The sequence below is a fragment of the Botryllus schlosseri genome, chromosome 7 (genome assembly GCF_051294905.1).
Source record: "Botryllus schlosseri isolate E-star chromosome 7, Bs_hap1, whole genome shotgun sequence".
Lineage (NCBI taxonomy): Eukaryota > Metazoa > Chordata > Ascidiacea > Stolidobranchia > Styelidae > Botryllus > Botryllus schlosseri.
Genome location: NC_137242.1, coordinates 12,444,818 through 12,466,795, shown reverse-complemented (window position 1 = coordinate 12,466,795; position 21,978 = coordinate 12,444,818). Strand labels below are relative to the sequence as shown.

The 21,978-nt window shown below is 41.5% G+C and overlaps 1 protein-coding gene across 1 annotated transcript; it reads right to left on the bottom strand.

The window, feature by feature from the left end:
• Positions 1-814: 814 nt before the first annotated feature.
• On the bottom strand, positions 815-17,966 carry LOC145442203 (protein-glutamine gamma-glutamyltransferase E-like). Its single transcript, XM_080320103.1, has 15 exons — positions 17,871-17,966; positions 16,219-16,386; positions 14,729-14,914; positions 13,816-13,979; positions 13,206-13,302; positions 11,060-11,307; positions 10,557-10,734; positions 9,911-10,102; positions 9,626-9,792; positions 7,977-8,130; positions 6,338-6,510; positions 5,882-6,011; positions 4,886-5,049; positions 4,013-4,152; positions 815-1,275 (listed from the first exon to the last, which is right to left on the bottom strand). The coding sequence occupies exons 1-15, from the start codon at positions 17,893-17,895 to the stop codon at positions 1,119-1,121; spliced, it is 2,343 nt and encodes a 780-aa protein (XP_080176229.1). The 5' UTR covers positions 17,896-17,966; the 3' UTR covers positions 815-1,118.
• Positions 17,967-21,978: the final 4,012 nt, after the last annotated feature.

Below are 21,978 nucleotides of genomic sequence, written 5' to 3'. Positions count from 1 at the left end.
ATTTGACATAATAAATTAAAAATTTTAATTGGATCTGCGGAGTCCTATACTCGTTAGAATTGAACCAAATTTGGTGTGAAGCGTTTTTATGAGTAACCTGACAATTTAATCAGTGAATGGCTGGAATCCGGGAAAAAAAGTTATCTTTGAACAGCCCTAATGCACATCTGGAACACTCTCACAGAGTTACAGTGTCAAGGTACATAGCAGAGTACAGCGCACTAGTTGACAACAAGCAATGCCAGGCTCCCTTCGCACTGACTGATATAGAAACAGATAACATGGTGTCCACTGTCCATTATAAAGTGTGATATGATTAATTTAAAAATTTGAGTTGACTGTTGTATTTTATACCAATGTGGTGAGATGTAGTTCATGATTTCTCAAAAAATCTTAGTGGCGAGCTAGTTGAAATGAGATGCTTTGATTCAAATGATTCTCTTAGAAGTCTTACCACAATGTGATTCCTGCCCAGTGCTATGAATATATCAAAGCAGAAATTCGGTATGGTACGGGTAAACGGCGGGAGTAAATTGTAGCCCGTCGCTTCAAGAAATAGCTCTTGGTTGCAAAAAGGTTGGTGACCCCTGGATTACGGCGTAAATGAGCACGTCTTCGTGAACGTTTTTTGGCGATACTCATAACGCAATGCCACAGCCGACAATGACAATCTGGGTATAGCTGCATTCGAATATCTCAATACGACCACTCATACTTACTACCCTGATGCAGAAATTTTTAACAATGCCACCAGCTAGTCTTTCCATCCACACCAACAATGTCAAATCGCCAGAATGCGAACGAGTATCACGCATTGTTCCAGTAACATATCTGAGTGTAATGCATAGGATATTGACAAAAGTTTGCACAGTCCGTATTCGGTTGCAGTTGTCGCCAACGAAATTTGCGAAGGAATGACACAAAACCAAGAATGTGAAGCGTTCTCAATGGCTTCGCGAAAGAAATAGCGCATTACATGGCGTAATATCGACTGTGAAAATATTGTAGCATACAAAAGATGAGCATTTTACAGCGTATACGTATCTTACTAATGTCGGCTATGCGTTCGTTATCTTTGGGATTAATAAGGGAACTTCGTGCCACGATTGTTCATTTGTTCATTCTTCATCGGCCGCACTGATGTTGAAAGCCAAGTGTACGTCCTGTACTTCGGTGCATTCGAAATACACGTTCCCGTAAATCTTGGACCAAAATTCCCTCGGCGATACCTCAACGTTTTCGATCGTGTAAGTCTCTCCCGGAGCGATTGGATGGCTGGTTATGCAGTGATCATCGTTATTACTATTGCTACGGTAAAAATGATAGGAGTGCTTTTCACTTCTAACGGCCTGCTGCATCATGTACAAAGCAGACTTGGACAACTAGGTAATTCTAGTTGTCCAATTTCACTAAATTAGAGCGAAATGCCAGTAATCTAATTCTAATCTAATTTGTGAAATGTTTCTATGCTTTAATTCTAATCTAATTTGTCAAAATGTTTCTACGCTATAATTTTAGTTCTAATTCAATTGCTTTCCTAAAAATGCCTCTTTGTCCGGGGCATTTTGAAGCGAGTTAACAAGAATATCCTTCTCGCACAGGAAAATCCAGTGCCGAGGCGCCATCGCATCACTTACATACACCGCACCATCATAGTATTTATCGTGACGAACAATAGCCATGCTGGCATAGTAGCTTGTAGTCTCCGAACAACATTCAGTTTCGATCACAAACAGTACAGCAACGAATAAAAAGAGATAGTTAACACAGGCTTGTTCACTTTCATGCCCACAACTACCTCAAGTAAAAAGAGGATGATTGCATTAGAACTAAACAAAGAAAATATATTGGAGAATGAAGTGGAAAGAGCTTTCGAAGCAGAACATGAGATCATGGACCGCAACGTTTTGAGTCACTGGAAAGGAGAAAATCGTTTTCCTCATCTTAAGGCTGCTGCTCGAGAACTCGAAGGCATGACTGCAATATTAGCTTTTTTTGCAGCCATGCAAGAGAGCCATGCAATAATGCAATATCGAGACAAAACAGCCCACACACAGTTGCGCAACGATGTTTTTAAAGCTTTACGTTGGTACATCGCCGTGCACACTAACATGGGCGATTGGCTTGGTTGCGACAAAAGAAGTAATATTCTACTAGGGAAGTACATATATATAACATGAAATATCGTGATCATAAACTTCATTTTATTTTGAACTATAAGCTGCGCTGCGCACGATTCCTGACCAGGCTTGTCAGCGACTAATGAATCGATATTGGGGATATGTGTACATGTTACTAGCTGAAAGACTATCTCATCCTAAAGATTGATCTTGTGGGAAAGCCCTAGGCCGTTTTCTAAGCGTCTCGGTCTTGGCAGTGTCTGGGCCATTTTACGCCAAGGTAATATGCTCACATCAGCTTACTCTCCAACGATGTTGCCATGGCCGAAGCCATTTCAGCTGGCGAGGAATAGTCGTGTTTGGCACAGGAGAATGGATTATTTTGAAACGACAACAATAATTTGATACTTGAAATCAATTTCAGCACTTCAAATTGTTTATCGCGTACTTCCTAAATCACAAATCAGATCATTGGCTGCGTGTGGCCCGCGTGTTGGTGACTTCTGGTATGGTGCAAAACGAGACAAGCTTGATGCACAGACGTTAACTATTCTCGTGTTAGAGGGAATGTACTGTGATTTGATATGAACTGAGCTTAATTTCCGCTGCATTTATTTATAATTCGCAATTTCATTCAATTTTCAACTTTTTGCGAATTCAGAAATTCTAATTCTAATTCTAATCTAATTTGCAAAAAAAAGACTGTGTAGCTCTAATGCTAATTCTAATCTAATTTGGAAAAAGATGTGAAGCTCTAATTCTAATTCTAATCTAATTTGAAAAAAATTTGTAGCTCTGATTATAATTCTGATTTAATTTGGTAAGAACTAGATAGCTCTAATTCTAATCTAATTTAGAAAAGTTGAAACTCTTCCAGTCGTCCAAGTCAGGTACAAAGTACTTAGTGAATTCTGCATTTGTCACTTATTATCAGGAGTGATGTGATTACAAATCGACTTTGAACCAGGTGACGACACCTCGCTTATGACGACAAAATGACTGTATGACTTCATTCATGCCGGAAATTCCCTTCGAACATCCGACCACGCCATAGTGATGTCAACAGTGCCAATGACTACGCGGGGCCGCATTTTGAACCATTAATTCCAGTTTTCAAACTTGTGAGAATTTGTCATTTCCCGCTTAATACCTGAACGGTTTGCGAAAAGCATAAGCAGTAGTACTTTGGTACTTTCTACTTTCAGGCAGAGACGGTTACTGGTCAGCAGTGACGTAGCCTACTACTTTTTTCTGTAATCAACTAGGATTTGATGATAAGTGGTTGTATTTGTAGTCTATTTCCACTTCTACCTTACAGACTTTCAAGCAAAACTACTTACACCTTCAACTTTGCATTTTTACAGAGGAATTAACTTTAGGGTAAGTTTGCAACACTTTTATGAGTGAAATTGCCATACCAACTGGGTAAATTAGCCCCTGCACCACGTGAAATGAATTAATTTTCGAAATAGCATCCAATTGTGGCCCCATTAGTCGTTTATGCGTAGTCGTGAAGACGCACCCTGCAATTTCAATTGTAGTAACCTCCGATTTATCTACTAAAAGTACGCGACCCCTCGAGCAAATCTACTTTGAGACTGCGCCGATTATTGCTTCTTCGTAATTTCATGATGATTTGTGTTGATCACACACACGTTACCCGAATTATATATTGGACGCTTTTGCGTATCACGTTTAGCTGCTTGCGTCTTCGTTGAGGTCGTAGTGCGTTTTCAGTGCAAAACTACAGACCTTCATTTGATAATTCCACTTCAAGTCATCTCGACATGTCTTGGAAGTAGTTACTTCTACTTGAGTGCCAACGGCGACTGCTTTGACCCGCCTGCTCTTAGGACGGGAATTGTAGCATGCAACAGTAATTTCGAACTGACCCGACGATAACGCTTCGGTCGATTTCGTCGTTTCCGCGGAAAATCACTTCGAACCTTCCGTTGGTCAGAGTGAAGGGAAGCTTGTTCTCGAAGGTGACGTTGAATTTGGAAACCTTTCCCTTCGGAATTGACGCGGGCGCCTTAGAGGAGAAACAGTGAGACGGATGAAACAACGTGAATAAGACAGACTCTCAAAACTGAATGCGACGGTAAGGATTTCGACCACGCCACAGATACTCCCGTATCATAAGACAACGTAGACAACTGGCAATATGAGTCAGAGGTGGTCAGTAATGAAATATTGTTACTATTTTCGGACTGTTCAAGTAGGTTTTTGCGGCGTGCTGCATTACTTATTCAAGCGGTTTTATTTTTCATACTACTTCCGCTATTCTAAATGACAGTTTTGACGAAGACTACTTCATTTTTACAGTTCAGCTTATGTTTAGTAGAAAGTCATTTTGGATTGACTTGCATCACTTTTGTCAGTGGGATTTTCATATTAACTGGTGGTCCAGATACCCCCTGGATCATGGTAGAAGGATGTACTCTCGTAAATTGCTCCATCGACCCCATGTTATAATTTAGAATGTAACCCATTTCTGAGAACAAATATTTGAGAAACTCGACCAAATCGACCTTTCAAAACTATACCTACCGGCGTGCTTTTCCGACATTTAATATTCCTATTTGAAGTAGTTTTAGAAGGTCTTGGAATCAGCACCTTCTACTTCCAAGAGGGTAGAAATATACGTTATTATTCTAATGTTATTTGTGCAGTTGTAATGACCACTTTGACCACCTCTGTAAACAATCAACAAAATATGGAATACACCAATGTCGTTAGAACAAATTACGCGGCAGCGGTTTTACCGTGGTCGTCAGACACTCTGGCACTCCAAGCTCCACGTCCAGCTCGCCAACCGCGGTGTTCCCGTCGTCCGGATCTGTGGCCACGGCCCGGATGTTCACAATGCGGTCGTCCACCACGTTTCCCAAGTACTCCGACGGCTCCACGTCAAACTCGAATCCGGAAACTGAAGAAAATCGCATAGTGAAAGGCGCAGCCTAGACTATGCGTAATGGGATGCCGGAGGCAGTGACACGGTCGGCGGCAGAGGCAGGGGATGAGTAAGGAAGTACTTTTACGCTCTCGAAGTCCCCTAGTAGGATGTCGTCAACTTGCAATGTTTTTTGACTACTTCTACTAATATTCGAACAATTATTCAGGCATATAGCTACTTCGTCTACACAATTTCGATTTTGAATAGGAGCAATTTGTTTTGGGATAAGTTTGCATCGCTTTTGTGACGGAAATTGTTACAAGAACCACGTGGAATAGACATCGAAGTAACTGCAGTTCATATTTTCGAAAATTGTACCTGTTTGTAGCTGCATCAGTCACTCTGCGTTGGTCGCCCCAGCAGCGGCCTAACGAGCATCTTGCAATTTCGAACATATCCACGGCCGATAAATAGTCAGAAGTACGCGAAACTTCGACCAAATCTACTTTTGGAAACTAATTCTTCACTACGTTTCAGATCGACATTTCTACATGTGATCGAGTTGAAATTTACTTCTACTAATTGAGTAGCAACGCTGACAACTTTTTCCAACCACAGCAAGTCTTTTCCAGCGCCCCAATGTTCGACTCATAAATCATGACGTCATCGCACTCACTACGTCACATTGCATTCGTGACGTCACATATAATTGTGCACGTATAGCGTATGTTCTACCCAGCTACCCGTATCGTCTGCATAGGGTTATCGGTTTCATGTGGGAAAAACCGGCCAAATCAGGCAGACGCATACATGGTTTACTATAGTCAATAGTCAGCTAACTGAACCTAAATCGGAATTCTCTGACCTTTTCCAGGCGCGAGATCTACAAGTTTGACCTTCTTCTTCAAACGGGCGTGGGTGGACCCGACGTGACGCTTCGTGCTGGCCGACGCCTTGATGAGAACTTTGACGTCTTTGTCCGTCAGATTCTTCACCTAAAGTTCAGTTTGAAAATAGTAACGCTGCGCGCGGTAACACGGATTTGATATCTAGAAAACAAAGTTGCTTCCACCATCGCAGATGTTATGACATCATGCGGAATCAGCGTTGTTCAGTAACGGAGTACTTTATGAGTACTCGAGTAGATTTTCCTATTCGTACTACCTGCTCAAGTGGTTGTGTTTATGGACTATACTTCTTTACTTCTAATTTTGTACAGCAGAAAATAGTATTGCGATATGGCTGAATCACTACTTTTATGAACTGTGTGTGACGTGGCGTCACAGCGAACCCATGTTTGCAAACAGCTATAAAGTCTTACCTTTACGATCGTCGATACCTTCGATCCGATGAAGACGGCGTCTTCGGATTGCTCCACGGTTACTTCGAATTTCGGATCAACGATTAGTTCGGGATTTTTGATGCCACGGACTGTGTGATCCATAGTTCCGCGGGCGTATGCGTTCCTGAATGACTTGCGTTCTTCCTCAGAGCCTGACAAAATATATCGGGATGGGTGACACCGATCGTAGGGTGCAAGAATTCAGGCAATCGCCTCCAAGATACGAATGACCAGATCGGAATACCTCAAGTGTCCGTACAACAACATAGGGAGGATGTTTAGTTGTTCACAGCTATCACAGAGTAGATACATAAATGAATGCGAACGTAGCTCGTCCGTTGTAGTTGTTTCGGGTATTCAATGTGTTTTGCGACTACAATGGTCATTCATCCCAGGCCAATATACAACAGTCCTTGTAGTATCGTCTATTTCTCGGAATTTTTTTACACCGCTGACGGGTATCAGATGGCGAGGAGGCGCATAAATAAACATCCAACATTTGCGAAGCGTCGTCAATAACGAAGTAATCATATTTTTTTCGAAATACCCAAGCGGGTTTTACCGACTTGCAATATACCTAATCGAGTAGTCAAGTCTTTTAGACTACTCACACTTCTACTTGAACAAATTTTCCGGCAACATTACTTAGTTTTTAAACTTTTGATTTCGAAAAGTATAGGAAGTAGTATGGTATAAGTTTGCATCATTTTAATGCGTGAAATCGTCATGAGAACGGCGCGAAATAGCCATCACGATACCTGCTAAATATAGTGTCGAGGATTCTACATATTTGTTATTAGTCTACTTTTTGAAACTAATTACTTGAGTACTTTTCCGACCTTTCGTTTTCTACTTTTACTAGAGTAGCAGCGCTGGTTACTTTGGCTATATCTGACTGTAGACACGTGGAAAGTTTCAACAGCACCACAAACATCCTTGTTTGCATTAACGGTTGATCTTGAGCAAACTACTGATGTGAAATAAAAGTCACGATTAAGTCGCAACCGAGTCATGCGACACGTTTTGCCATTCAAGTTTAGCAGCCAAGGTGCACGACCTAGCGTCACATGAGGTCGCTACTTTGAGCAACTGCAAAGACATGAGGCTTGATGGAATTTCCCTAGTCAAAGGAAAAGCGAATATCCGCAACTGAACATCAATGCTCCTTATCAAATTTGATACCAACACCAACTACCTGCGTCCGTTTCATGACGAGTGAATAGACATGACTGCTGGGTCTGAGCGGATAATACTATTTTAAATGGAAAAAATCCCGTCCACTACGTAGCTTGAAGTTGAATCCAAAGATCATATGATTGCTATTTTGAACTTGTAAGGTCAAAAGTATATTTCGAATATTAATAGGTATGACCTGATCTGGATCGGATTCGAAATCCGAAATTCGTCACTGCAGTTCCGCACTATCCGCAAGATGGCGGTCTTGATATGGAACATTCATATTTCACGAATCACACATTTTTCATCGATCACCTGACATTCGCCCCAGATTCCATGTACACACACAGGTTTTAATGCCTCGCTAGTGCGAGAAGAGTTGCTCTACCACTAAGCCATTAGCATCTGCAATAAGAGTGTATGCTTGTGTAAATGTGTATACCTTCCGAATATTTGTACTCGTGAGTGACATCTTCCAACGCGAACGATCCAACGGCTTTCGTGCTGATGTTTTTGCCGACATCGCGTTTCAGAACGCCTGCAAATTTTGTGACCTTCCCGTTTTTGACCACCCAGTTGACTCTGTCCGAATTCACCTGTGACGGAGCGTTCGGTGTCGAATCGGTGTTTATGAAGAAAATGGACGTACAATATGGAATGTGAACGTACAAATGACCATTCGAACTGAAATTATGTTGACTAATGACTATGTATCTGGCTATACAACTGTTACGAAATCAAGACTATAGGCAAATTTCAGTACCTTAGAGATTTGATTGAAATACGTAAGAAGTTTTGCGCCTGCCTTTTATAGTGCGAACCGCGACAATTTGGTCAATACGATCAGGAGACTGGAGCCGGCATTTTCCAATTCGCTTTCGCCTTATATTAGCGGCATAGCTCATACTATAATGTAAGGGGTAGGCAAACTACGGCTCACTGCCGCAAGCAACAATATAAAAATATTGATGGAATTCGGCGGCAAATCGAATTATTACAACGACTGGATTTTATATACATAACACATACACAGCGTAGTCTTAATAGCTATAGGCTCGCGTAGTAGTAGTTTGTTTTATGATATTATTGGTGTAATATCCTGACCACGGTGACTCCAAATTTCAAAATTTTTCATTTGGTAATCATTACAACACGTCAAAACGACTGAAATTCAACATTTGCAAGTACCGGTTGCTTTTTGGTTAAGGATTTATCAAGTCTCGGTAATGGACTCGATTTTAAAGATTGGTGCGTGTACTGGGTGGATTCTTTCACAATATGTACGTTTGGTTAATACTAATCCTCAACGCGATGTTCCAAGCAATCTAAAATATACGAATATAGTTGAAGATGAAGACCTTATTCAATGTGAAATTGAGACAAAAATATTTTCTTCTGGCGTCATGAGTTAAAACAATAACGATTTGTTGTTGATGCCGTCCTCCAACCATCCAATTTGTAACTCCCTTTCGAAACTAAGCATCCTAATTATAGGCACATTTTATCAAATGATGAACTGGTAAACAAAGCTAATGAACTGAAATATGGTTTGAGACAACAATGATGTGATTACAAAAAGAACAAGACTACGGCAGGCTCTACTTATGTAAATAATATTCCAAAACGTAACCAGCCGTTTGAGGAAGTAAAGTTCGTTCGAGATTGTATGGTTGGTGCTTACAACGTTGTGTGTATTGAGGTTACATCAAAGCAAAATCTGCTCAACTCTCATCTACGCCTGAAAAAAACGACACTGACATTGAGTCACAAGGTAGCGCCGTTCAAAATTGAGATTTCGGTATCGAAAACGCTAGAATACGTCGTCAGGAAACGTGACATTCGTCACATGACATCGTGCTTCGGGAATTTGGAAAGGTAATTTCGACGGTGACACAGGCATCGGTCACGTGTCTGTGCAGTGCGTAATGCAGCAAGAATTTCCGGGTTGATATTACGCTCAAGTTCCTGTTGATCGCCAATTCTCGATTAATACCAAAGTTAACCTTAACATCAACCCTAGCAACTGAATGCGCCAGTAATCCGTCTCACGCCCAGCCGTGTCCAACTAACAGCCATTGATACGAGACTCACTTCGCCGTATATAAAGTTTCCGTCATAACCAAGGTTGATTTTTCCTTCTTTAATAGCCTTCACCGGCGCGGGTCCGCATTGGAATATTTGCCTCCTCCTGCGGACTATATCGTCAACCTCCGACACTTCTTGCGGTGTTGCGTCGACCACCTGCCAGCCATCGTAACCTTGAAGAGATTCGAAATGCTGACTATGCAGGCTAAGCAAACACCATTTAGTAAACGATTATCTATTATGCACATGGATAATAGTCTGAGGCGCAATTGGTTGAATCAGCGTAATTACCTTCGGGCAAGTCGGGGCGTTCGAACCAGCCTTCGTTCCAAACGTGAAAGTTCCAGACTGAGTCGCTGGTTTCGTCCATTTTATCACCGCTCTCCTCGTCAAAGTACATGTCGACTGTTACATTGGCGTTGGTATCGTGAGCTGAGGCGAAGTTCGTAATGCAGCGTGCTGGAATCCCGATTGCGCGTAACGCTGCGTTGTAAATTGAATGCGTCAGCATGAAACTTGTATAGTGTTGTAAAATGAATGCCTGAAGTATGAAGCTTGTAATTCTATTTGAGTAATCTAAAGCAGTAAAAATATTTGTTTGGTGACCAGTTCTGGTTAAAACAGCGGTTCTCATCTTGGATGCCGTTGGGGCGTTTGGTCAAGGTTGCTGTGAGATAGGTAGTCTCGCCGTCAACTTACAAAAGACATTCAAATTTTGAGTAGCATTTGAGAACCTGATGACTGATCATCAATAAATCAATATGAGCTCGAGATTAAGCCTGGGTCGAAAGTAATGACCATTATTTTGTCAACAGGATCTTAACAAATCTCGCACTCAGGATACTCAAAGTGGTAGGGTGCCACGAACAATTTCTCCCTTGAGAGGGTGCCGAAAGGTCGAATAGAATGGAAACCACTGGGTTAGTGATGTATTCACCTGTCGTTAGTATACCGGCAAAAACCCAACATTGGCCGTATTTGACCGGCTGCATCCCACTGTCCGTCCACTGCCTCAAAATCGTGGCGCTGTCAAACCACGAGCCCGGGCCTTTGCCGTCGTCGTATTTTCCGTCCCATCTGCCCCACAAGACACCCTTGTCATCGTTGCAGTTTACCTGAAGACAATATAATTGCTCCTGACATGCGAGATATCACGAGAGGATCCAAGATTACGAATGTTATACCAAAAGCGGTGTTTTCATCTCTTATACGCGAGGGGTGGGTAAATAATAAATCACTTAGCCACCCCATAGGCCATAGGGTAATATCAAGGATGTTAACGAAGGGTGGTTGATAATAAAAGGATTTCATAGAAGGCGTGTATCATCATCAATCTTCATTACCATCTAAATTAAGGTGTGGAAGTGAATAGCAAGTAAATTAGATGTCGCAGTGACTTTTTGCAAAATCGAAACGGATGGACTCGGTAAAATCCCTCACCATGGCGCTCAGCACTCTGGACACGAACACGGGGTCGTTGCATTTCGTCCTGCTTTTGATAGGTTGACTCAATAACCGGGTATCGTTGGTTACCATGTTGAGAACACTATCCAGCACGCCTTCGTCGAATTGGGAGTAATGCCACGTCTTCCTGCCGATGCTCCAGTAGCTTCCGCGAGCGATTAACCCTTGGTCGTTCATGACATATTCGTTCCGTTTCTCCACGTCAGCCATATACACGGTGTCGTCTGAAAGCGGATAGAATCGACAATGTGTAATTTAGAAAACACTGAACAGTCTGCTTTGTTAAAAGCTGAAATGGACAGTGTCAACTCTTGGTCATAGTCACTGGATGTGGACACTTCGCAAGTTTTGCAATGCATGTTCCAGCTGGCGTTCGGACCCCTGGGAAATCCCGATCCCGCGATCCCGGGATTTGTGGCAATCCCGATCCCGAGATTAATCCCAATGAAATCCCGGGATTTGCAAACAGCATCTACCAAGGCTTACGTAGCGCCATATCTCTGTAGCGCCATATCTCTTATTTTGGTAATCAATCAGTGTCACGAACTTGGCTGATTGCCTGAAACAGTGGTCTCAAACACGCGGCCTGCGAGAACATTTTTGCGGCCAGCGTCGGCATTTTGACCTTTCAAGTATTCGATAATAATGATAATAATAACTGGAAAATTTCTTATTTCGGATTTGAGAACCTAAAATTTACTCTAAAACCACTCAAAAAACCTGAATCGCTATCACATGTCAAATGTCCGCAACCTGCGAAATTATAACGCGACAGCTTTTACGATGACATGATGCATTTGTCGTCTCGTATGGTGTCTAACTGACTATAACTCATTCTTTCGCCAAATTATGCCAAGCACAACAGTATATATTTAAAAATATTTAAAAATGTGACTTTTTCGTGGCAAACGTGAATATTACAATAGTGAATCAATTTTTCACAATGTGTGGAATGCCAGTCTGCAAGGTCCCTTCAAATAAGGCCTACTTGGCAATACATATTATACATATTATACATATTATACATTTGATGCTGCGGCCCGCCGCGTCATCAGAAACTACGAAATTGGCCCGCGAGCAAATTTGAGTTTGAGACCCCTGCTCTAAACGATGCTGGGCGTCCAAGGCCGCTTCTGAAAACCGGAAAAGAGAATTCTTGTACACTAGCGTCAAACGCGTGGAAGAATATCCGTTAGACAAGGATATATCTTGAGTTCTGCTGGTCATGGACCTTTATATATCGTCTCCATGAAGAGTAAATTTCGACAGAATCTTACTAACATCAAAATAAAGGCTCGTCGTCAAGTATAAACCTCTGCTCTTGATGCTCTTATGTTTTTGCGTCAATATCAAAAGGAATAAATGTTGTTTGCGTAACTTGTATGTGTATTTTACTTCTTTTCTAGTCCCGGGAAATCCCGGGATTGAGAAGCGAAAATCCCGATCCCGGGATTTCAAATTTGATCTCGAAGTCCCAACCCTAGCTCCAGCGTGTGCAACGGGCGCCGATGTACGGATAGTCAAGGGTTCAGAAAAATAAGATGGGACCGCGCGCTACACGCTATACGTGAGGTATTGGAAATTCGTCAGGGCCCCATTGCACGAGAAAATCATATAATAGTCGCATCAACTAACTCTAACTTAGTTTCATTATAGTCGAACGAATTTTGCATACATTTTGTCCCTATATTGTGTGACATCGGGGAGACAGGTGTGTCTTTTATTAGACGATACAGGTTCCACAAATGAGTCATACAGTCCTCTGAGTCCATCCAATACTTGATGCAATGCCAAACTTGAGCAGAAGCAACGAGTAAACTTGTGATACCTGACTCCCGGAAACACAATTCACGCAACGCTCGGGTGACAATCATGCTTGCGATTGGAATGAAATGTTTGCTTTAACGATTTTGCGATCGGAATTTGAAGATTCTCTGATTAGGAGATTGGAGAGTTAAGTTTATACTGTGGCAGCGACCAAACACTCAATGCTGCTAACGTCGTTTGGGCATACTGTACTGTACACATACTATTATTGTTTCATTGAATAGTATATTGAAGCTCTGTACCTCCATAAAGCTGTTATTGTTTAGTTCTACAATCAATGATGACGATAAGTTACCCGAGGAAAAAGGGTTGAAAAGCACGATGACGCTGTTATCCTTGTGGTTCTGGGTTGTTCTTCCTTCAGATGTACCACTGACGATTTCAAATGAAACCTGTGACATGAAGAATATACAGTTATACACTGATGACAGATATACGTATGTAACGTATCCAGTTCCACCAGGACAAACGACGTGATCAAAACCGAAGATGCTCACTGCTCACCTATAGTGGCGTAGTGGTACCCTTCCAATCCGCGTCTTACAAAACGTTTAGAACAAAAGTGGCGGTGCTATAAGTCGGCCGTTCAGGAATCATAAAAATAATATCGTCCTGGCGTATAATAACCATAGATGTCAAAACACCATGAATATTAAAACAACTAAATCAACAACAAACGACCTCCGAAGATGTATAATGAGACAATAGTTTTACGTATTGAAATTGTGGATTGTTCACTGTTCATAGTGTTCTTGAAAGGCGCCTGTGAATATCGGATGACTGATTTACGCACACATAAGCCTACAGGCTGTAGTTAGTTATACCAAAATAGAAACGGAGGGAAGGAAGATCAGCGATATTAATATTCTTTTTCAATATTTATAATACCATTAATGACCACTTACCGAGTATTTACCAATGATAGCTTTCGCGGGGACGTTGACCCGAATCGACAGTACTTTTTCTTTTGAAGAGACGACGTAACAGTGCCAATTCGTTTTGTCTTGCAGGGGTCGTTGGCCGACAGGGCAGACAAATTTCGTTCCGGCGGCTTGCGTTGGCTGCGCACCTGGGAAGTGTTACGAATCGGTGGTAATGCACAGCGTCAGCATCGGTACGTTTGAGGAATAAATAAATGGATATGAAAAGGCATTTTCCTCTAGTGGTGACATAAGTCGTGACTGACAATAAATATACACATACACACCGCATAGAACTCGAGACCCCCCAATATGAAACTGCCAACGGTTTACAATCTGCGTCTACATAAATGGGCCAAACAGAGACCTCAAGATCTGTGGATACACTGGATACAGGTCATATTTTATAAATCTCGTCTTTGATATTCAGAACGTGAGAGAACGAACATAACAGCCCGAGGAACTTTCTATAACTTGGGGATTTATTTTGGATCCTCATAACTGACATCACGCCGTTGGTAGTGGATACAAAAGCCGCAGCTGAATAAGTGAGCCCAGTTTCAGATTAGGCTGCAAAAAGAAGCAGGCTGGTGGAAACGAACGAAAGATTGCGTGAATGAAATTATTCCTAAAATCATACAAAAGCAAAAGCCCGATTGATCCAGCCCCCAAATAGTGAGAGTGCAATAAACAACAACAAACTACTTCAGCTGAAAAATGATGGATAAATCCTGCAAGCATGTTTCAGTCGTATTCGACATCCAACTCGATCCTATTGATGCCGTTACTTTAATAATATAACTAAATATATACATCGTAAATACCGAACATATTCTGTCTCCAGGTCTGTCCATATACACGGGTAAACATGAATAAGTATGAGTTAAATCGCACTCACCAACTCCGAAGCTCAATGTTACATCATCCCGACCCGGTTCAAAGCTCCTGTTTCCGAAGTATACGTCAATATCGAACGAAGCAGCGCGTCTCACCACCAGCGACGTGTTTTCATATCTTACTGTATGGTGCACCAACCCATTTTTCTTCTTCAGATAGTCGATCTTCCGTATTTTCAAGCTTTCGACTGCACGGGTTTCAAATAATCTTAGCATTTCCCATAACAAGTCAGACTTTTACGGGATCGGTTACGATAGAGCGGATGCGATCGTAAGGCAATGATTAAAGGCGGATTTACGTACGTCGGGATACGTCACACTTTCAAATGTTTCAACTTTCAATGTCTTTGTGTAATCAAATTTTCTTATCCGGATTCAATACATCAACTTTCAATAGGGCGGGGCAGAATACATGTATCGAATTTAATCTAAAACCTATGCACAAATATCAATTCTACGGCCGAATCCGACTTGCCAATTAGCAACGTTTGCGTTGCAGGTGAGTCTATTGCGCGTCTATTGTTTATTTCTGTGTCTGTGTAGCAGAGATGAGCGGATTTGACATTACTATGTCCTAATCCAATCCAAATCCGAACCTTCAAATCAAAATCAAAATCCTAATCCATAACTTTTTCATATTCAAGTCCATGTCCAATCCTAATCCGATTCCAACTGGAAATTCAGAAAAAAACTAATTTATGCAATGGAGGGATTCGAAAATTTTCTTTTACAACCAACGATTCACTTGATTCAGGATAACCTAGTAACCATAAGTACATTAATAGCTGATCTGAATAAAGTTTGTAGCCATTCGCCACACGACATTTCAATCTCCCAGAAAATAGATAAATCCAATCCAAATCCTAATCCGTTCTGAAAAAAATGTCTAATCCAAATCCAATCCAAATCCAACAAAATTTCACAAATCCTGTTTTTTCAAAACCTAATCCTAATCCATGCTCATCTCTACTGTGTAGGGGAAGTGTTGGAGTTCTTAATTGCGTCTTCTGTGACGGCTTGAGTAAAACAAATCACATCCTGATGACCGCGTCCCCGTAGCCGGCAAGCATGCATTGCACACGGAGAAAATAGGCATACTTACAGCTATATTAGAGACGCTATTAGATAGAACACAGAGGTAACATTGATGATCTTTATTCTGGTAAATCTGTAGCAATCCAATAGCATGATCATTTTGATCAACCAAATCAACAGAGATTTGATGTCCTCAATTACCCCGTTCATGGGACTTGTCGATGATGGTGATATAGCCATTAATTCGTGCAAATGGATGTGATGGTGTAATTTGTGCAATGTGTATATGTCAACGAGTCAAAATTATGAGTTCATGATAACCGTTGTCTTAAAACTGATGGGATAAAAAAATCGAGGTGTCAAGGGGATAGCTATAATATCAGGTTTGGGTGCAATGTCAAATGAAAAGCGGGAATTTCAGAACGAGTACGACCATTTGTTCATTAACATGGCCCACCTGGCGACCTCTTTCGAATCGCCTCCAGCCACTTCTCTACGTCTTCCTCCCAGAAATGCTCCTCAACGTACTTCGAGACCATTTCGTGATTAGCGTTGTAGTACTGAATTACCACGTCGCTGTTGTCATTCATCATGCGGATCAGTTCCTCGGGTTCAACATTGTTTTCTGCGCGAGACAAAATACCGTCGATATTCCATGTTCCGATATTCGTATCGTGTATCACAATATTTACAGTGACGAGACAATTACGTGCGCTGTACAACACACATATTTTCCTCGTCATCAGGAGGTCAGTTCGTAAGAGACGTGATAGCTGATGGGAATGAACAGTTGAAAACTACAACACGTTGGTGTATTCGAGGTAGTGATTCATTTATTCGCTCTCTGTTTACTGCTTATGATCGCTGACAATTCGGTCGGGAAAGATATCCAGAAGTCACAAATTCTCGGTACTAAACAAATGTATTCGGAAACTCATAGTAGGTGGCTGAAACATGCTCGAAGCTTATATTGAGCTATGGATCTTCACTATTTCCATATTGAGTTAATACTTATTGTGATCAATGGTAGTTCGCTGAAAAATCACTTCCTGTGATTGCCACATCCCACATGCATCAACGCTGAGCAGCAACGATACCAAAGTTTCAAAGTCGCAACGATACCCAAGTTTCATTTATTGCACTATTAAGTGAAGACTGAACACTGAACAGTGTACCTGTACCAGGGATATCCCTGACCTATACGTACGTACACCACCGAAACAATTTCCAGATTCCAATGTTGATTCTTATCATACACACATGAGCCTCATAGCTTGGTATGATGGCTATAACCTATCATTGTGGAAACATCTATATAAGGCTATGAGACTAGGTGGCTAGGTGATATCACGCAATTAACAAGATAATTTTTGAGAATGATGATGATGATTATGATGGTAGGCTTCAATCGATTGCCGACATCAAATGCGCTCGTCGATTATATCGTATTTGACTATAGATAACTAACCTACGTAGGTTAGTTATCTATAATTTGACAGCGTATGTTCTTGAAAGTTATGGCTTTGTTCGTAATGTTTAGTGAGTGTATCTCTCTCTAATAAAGTTATACAATCGGATCGAACTTCGGATTAAAGCGCACATCATCGGTTCGCACGAGCGCTACATAAACGGAAGGTATTTTCATTCTGACGCTTCATGAATTCCCGAGCAGTGCTACGTGACTGTAGTTGCGTAGCAAAGAAGCACAGCTGACGTGTGCCGAAATAACAGTGCATCGCAATATCGTTGCGAATCCTCCTCGTGGAGGAAAACGGTAAAACTTTCATGTAAATGCGCGAGATTTTTCCCTGCCGAATTTCCAAAACTTTTGCGTCCGTTATCCAATGAATTTCAACATTTTCGACTTGCTAAGTATACCTGGACTGCGATATGTACCTCACACAAAATAGGCGAATTTCAACCAATAATACATTGCAGTGATATTAGCCAAGCATGGTGAAGTTAATATTCGGTAAAATATAATCGCCCAAGTAGTTTCCGCACTTACTCTGACGTATATAAAGATTTCACTATTAATTTAGCAGGTTTCGCTATGTATGAGAAACTTCATCAATCATATTGATATTATGAATGCTATGTGCCACTTACTGGGTTTTGATCCAGAGCCACCCATTCTTCCAGATTCAACTGTATTATAATATATACGTGTCAAATATAATGAAGCAGTCACGGTTTATTAATTCTGTAAAACGAGAATGGATCAGTTTTCGAATCAAGTAGTATTGTTAGCTGACGGCAATAAAGCTCAGCCGTTCGAGCTAGTGTCACAGCCCGTCCCCACTAGAACGACCTATTCCGAATGATGACCATGGTATGCATGCAATACCTACATAGTGTAGTCAAGGGGTCTCAAATACATGGCCTGCACAATGATATTGAAGCATAATGCAACAGCCCGGATTGAATCTTCAATTTGATTGCATACGATCATATAAACCTCCGTATCCTATACACGCTGTCTTATCCGAATTCGCGAGTATCATCGTAGCATTGGACAGCATACTATATCGGCAACGCAAAGCTACGGGAACATTGTGCAATGTGCATGCCGCATCTCACGATCACGTATATCTGGAGGTAGAACAGCACAGTTACATAGGATCAATCAGTGTTTTGTAGTACGAAGGCACTCATATGCTGTCATTTAGAAGTTCTATAGACTGTCACTGAGTGAGACACGCTTACCGTCGTTGGTGAAGTATCTATCTCATACTATGACACAAAAATTAATATTTTCGTATTGTTATGTTGATATTTATCTGAACGAATATTTATATTCGAATGCAATTCGCTTCGCTTATTATCACCAATGACACTTCAAACTTGGGAATAATCCATCGTTACACTTACAGCCCTTATCGAGCTACTGCTATATCTCGTCGAGAGACGCGATATTGCAATGATTCCAACTTTGTGGCGGAACTGAAACTGCGCAGTAGTATAGAAGGACTAAATAAAGACGCAAACTCATACAAACGCCTTAACCCTTTTATGGAATAGTAGATAACTTTGACATTGCAACTCTGTATATCAGACCACCAGCGATACCACCCTCTGCTAGATCGGTATTCAAATCTGCCATAGTCCACATTGTGGTGACCGTAGCGTAGCAACCTTGCATATAGCGACGTACCATGTAGTATACAACCTGGGCTTCAAACTGAGGAATTATTAATAACACAACCACCGCTAAATCCGCTTACATCTCGAAAGATCACGTAAGTATTCAGACTTACGATTCCAATTACATAACCACACTAGGTTCGCATGATGTGGCCAGCTTATAAATATCGCGTCAACGCTTTTGCTGAGGCACCTCAGAAATAAAAGCCTCACGGTAGGACAAGCGACAAGCCATGCTTTTGTGAAGTAGTGTATCGTACTGATTCGTCGCATCGTCAGCCTGCTGTTTTGAAGGTAGCCGGTACTCGCTTTCTCCAAACAGTTGTTGACATCGTCTGTTGCAAACTCATTTTGAGCTCTTTGAGCACACGTCATTCGCGCGTTTATTAAATACGGTGTAATGGGAGTCAACGAGTATGATGACTACAATTATATAATATATTTATCATTATGATCGCTCCATATCCCAACATGTGCTACGGTTAGTCGAGTTCCTGATTTCGTATACTCTTCTACGTTGGCCTTTTATTGGTTCTAATCGCGTGGTAAATATCGCTACATCCAAACATTCTCGGTTGAAGTTCCTGTTGTTCCTGCGTAAAGTACAGACATACTGATACTTGCAACTGATTTTGTTATAGGTTACTTCTACTTTAACCGTTTTTATCGGAAAATAATCTGAAATGAGCTTTGGTAAACTACTCTTGCAAGCAACTTGCGAGATATTGCCCTTTCTACGTTCATAGGGTTGTTTGAATCTGCCTATATGAGAGTTCCGTACGGAAACCACAACTGACTACTTTCAGGTAATATATGACATCGATGTTTCTGCTCTTTCAATCTTGAGTGTCGTTAACTTGAGCGATGCTTGACAATCCCAAGAATAAAGAGTGCTGGCAAGACCACCCGAATTGCAAACAATCTCCAAAAAAGTTCGAAATTCGTCTTGCACAGCACAGTCGTTCAAATTGAGGCTCTCCTAGCACAACATGCACAGAATATACCGGAGTGTGATTTATCCAAATATTCGTCACGGCATATATTCGTCATAATAATGGGAATAAATGACTATTGAAGACACCGGAAACTCAAATTAGTTGCCACAGCATGAGTCTAGCAAACCATGGGTGAGTCATTGAATTAGGGTTTCTTAGGATCGACGGGGTTATGTACCGTCCGTTAAACATACGATCACCCGGAAGAAGATTTGGGCGCGTCTGCAATGTCGTTGAATGGCTGGATCTAGGGATGGTGTGAACGTGAGGTTCACGTTCGCGTTCTGCGTGCGAACCTCGGAAATTTTTTTTCATATATTGCAATTCTCACTTCATTTTAACATCATCGGTTCAAATTTATTGCATTTCAACTGCGGGCCACTCTATGCATGGCGCTGGCAGCATTAAAAATCAACACTAAACGAGCATGCACCTTGACAATCTCAAAAGTTTTACTTGCTTTGTTACAAAAGTTTGCTCGAATTATCCAGTTTTCCGTTTGTGAATATTTAGTGACTCTCTGCTGGGAGCTTGACCCGCAATCACACAACATCACGAGCGAAATACGTAGTCTATGAGACCCCGCCGAATTATCAGGATTTGCCGATGCTCTCGGAACAAGAAGCTCGTCGTATTATACATCGTCACTGCATGACGTTGTGGGATCAGAAGTACCGTTTATCCGAAAAAGGACTCCGATATAAATCTTTCAACTCCTCGGTTTGTGATTCTCCCCATACTTGTGGACGCCGCGCAGTGGTGGCCCTACGAACGGGAAGGGGGGGGGGGCAGGGGGCCCGCATACCCCCCTTTCGCGTCTGTGATTATTATCTATCTTTCACCACGGCAAGGTTTGCCCAGGTGCTGGATTCGGCCATATCTATTATTGCATGTCTCCAAGGATAAACTACATCGAAACCAAGTAATTCAACCGCATGCAGAGACGTGATAATTATTGGGATACGGGACTTTTCTAACAAATGCAGGGATTTGATGATGATTGACACATCTGTACGGAATCACATTCTTGCTTGGTACACGGATTTCCATGTTTATTCGTTATTATCCTTGTAAAAAAGCGCATAATCCGAATAGGGGGGCCCCCTTCAACCAGTGGGGGGGGGCGGGCGACCGCCCACCTCGCCCACCCCAAAAGCCACCACTGATGCCGCCTCATAGATGGCATCATTTTCGTTTGAAATCCGGACATTACCGATTAAACGCCCAATTGTTTAAAATTGGAATAGTTGAATCTTCTTGTACTTACTGCCGCTACACCGAAATCGTCGAAAACGTTATAATATGTTCTCCAAAATATGCTTTTCACCGGAAATTTCGTATAGATAAATGTGCTCAATTGAAAGTGAATTTTTGTGTTTCCGATTTACTCCTTGATCCTCAAATAACTACTTGTGCCGTTGAATTTGTGTTATCTTGCAACCGCAATTTGTAACTTAAATTTATCATGCTATTCTGGTATTTGATTTGTGTTTTGTGTAACCGCTTTACCATCATGTTCTTGTGAGACTCCCTGTTGTGATCTATGTGTATCTACTTTATTCCGATATTTCGTCATTATTTGTGTACAATGTTATTGAACATGGCGCAGAAGGCCGCAAGGCGATAAGCGCCGTTCTTTTTGTTTATAAACAACAACCCCAGAGAATATATAGTCTACCCGACGGTCAGAAGGTGTCGCCAGAACAGTGGTCCCAACCTTTTTCGACTCATCGCCCCCTTATCAAACTCGACACAAATTTGATCCCCCCAATATTTACGGATTCCTAAAGGGAGGATAAATACAAGGGGAATTTATTCAATTACCTCTGATCACTGGTGAATTGACTAAAATAAGGCATTTATCCGAGTAGGGGCTCGGAAAACCGGTTTCCGCGTCTACTTTCCGCTGAGTTGGTATTTCTTAGTCAACTTTTGCGTCATATGCAGAATAAGCAGTCTTCACGTGCATTTTTGGTCGCTTTAATTCTTTAGAGGGAGATGTCGTATCGATGAGACACTGGGACCGAAAATACCTAAAATAATCCCATGATTACACTCCGTGAATTTGTCTACAATTG

What these genes read in the sequence shown, in the direction of transcription:
- LOC145442203 (XM_080320103.1), bottom strand. Translation starts at nt 17,895, where the DNA reads ATGGGTGGCTCTGGATCAAAACCCA. An exon ending in CTATCATTGGTAAATACTCG is followed by an intron (nt 13,303 to 13,815) that starts GTAAGTGGTCAT and finishes TTCATGTCACAG; the next exon opens with GTTTCATTTGAAATCGTCAG. An exon ending in TTTCAACCCTTTTTCCTCGG is followed by an intron (nt 11,308 to 13,205) that starts GTAACTTATCGT and finishes ATCCGCTTTCAG; the next exon opens with ACGACACCGTGTATATGGCT.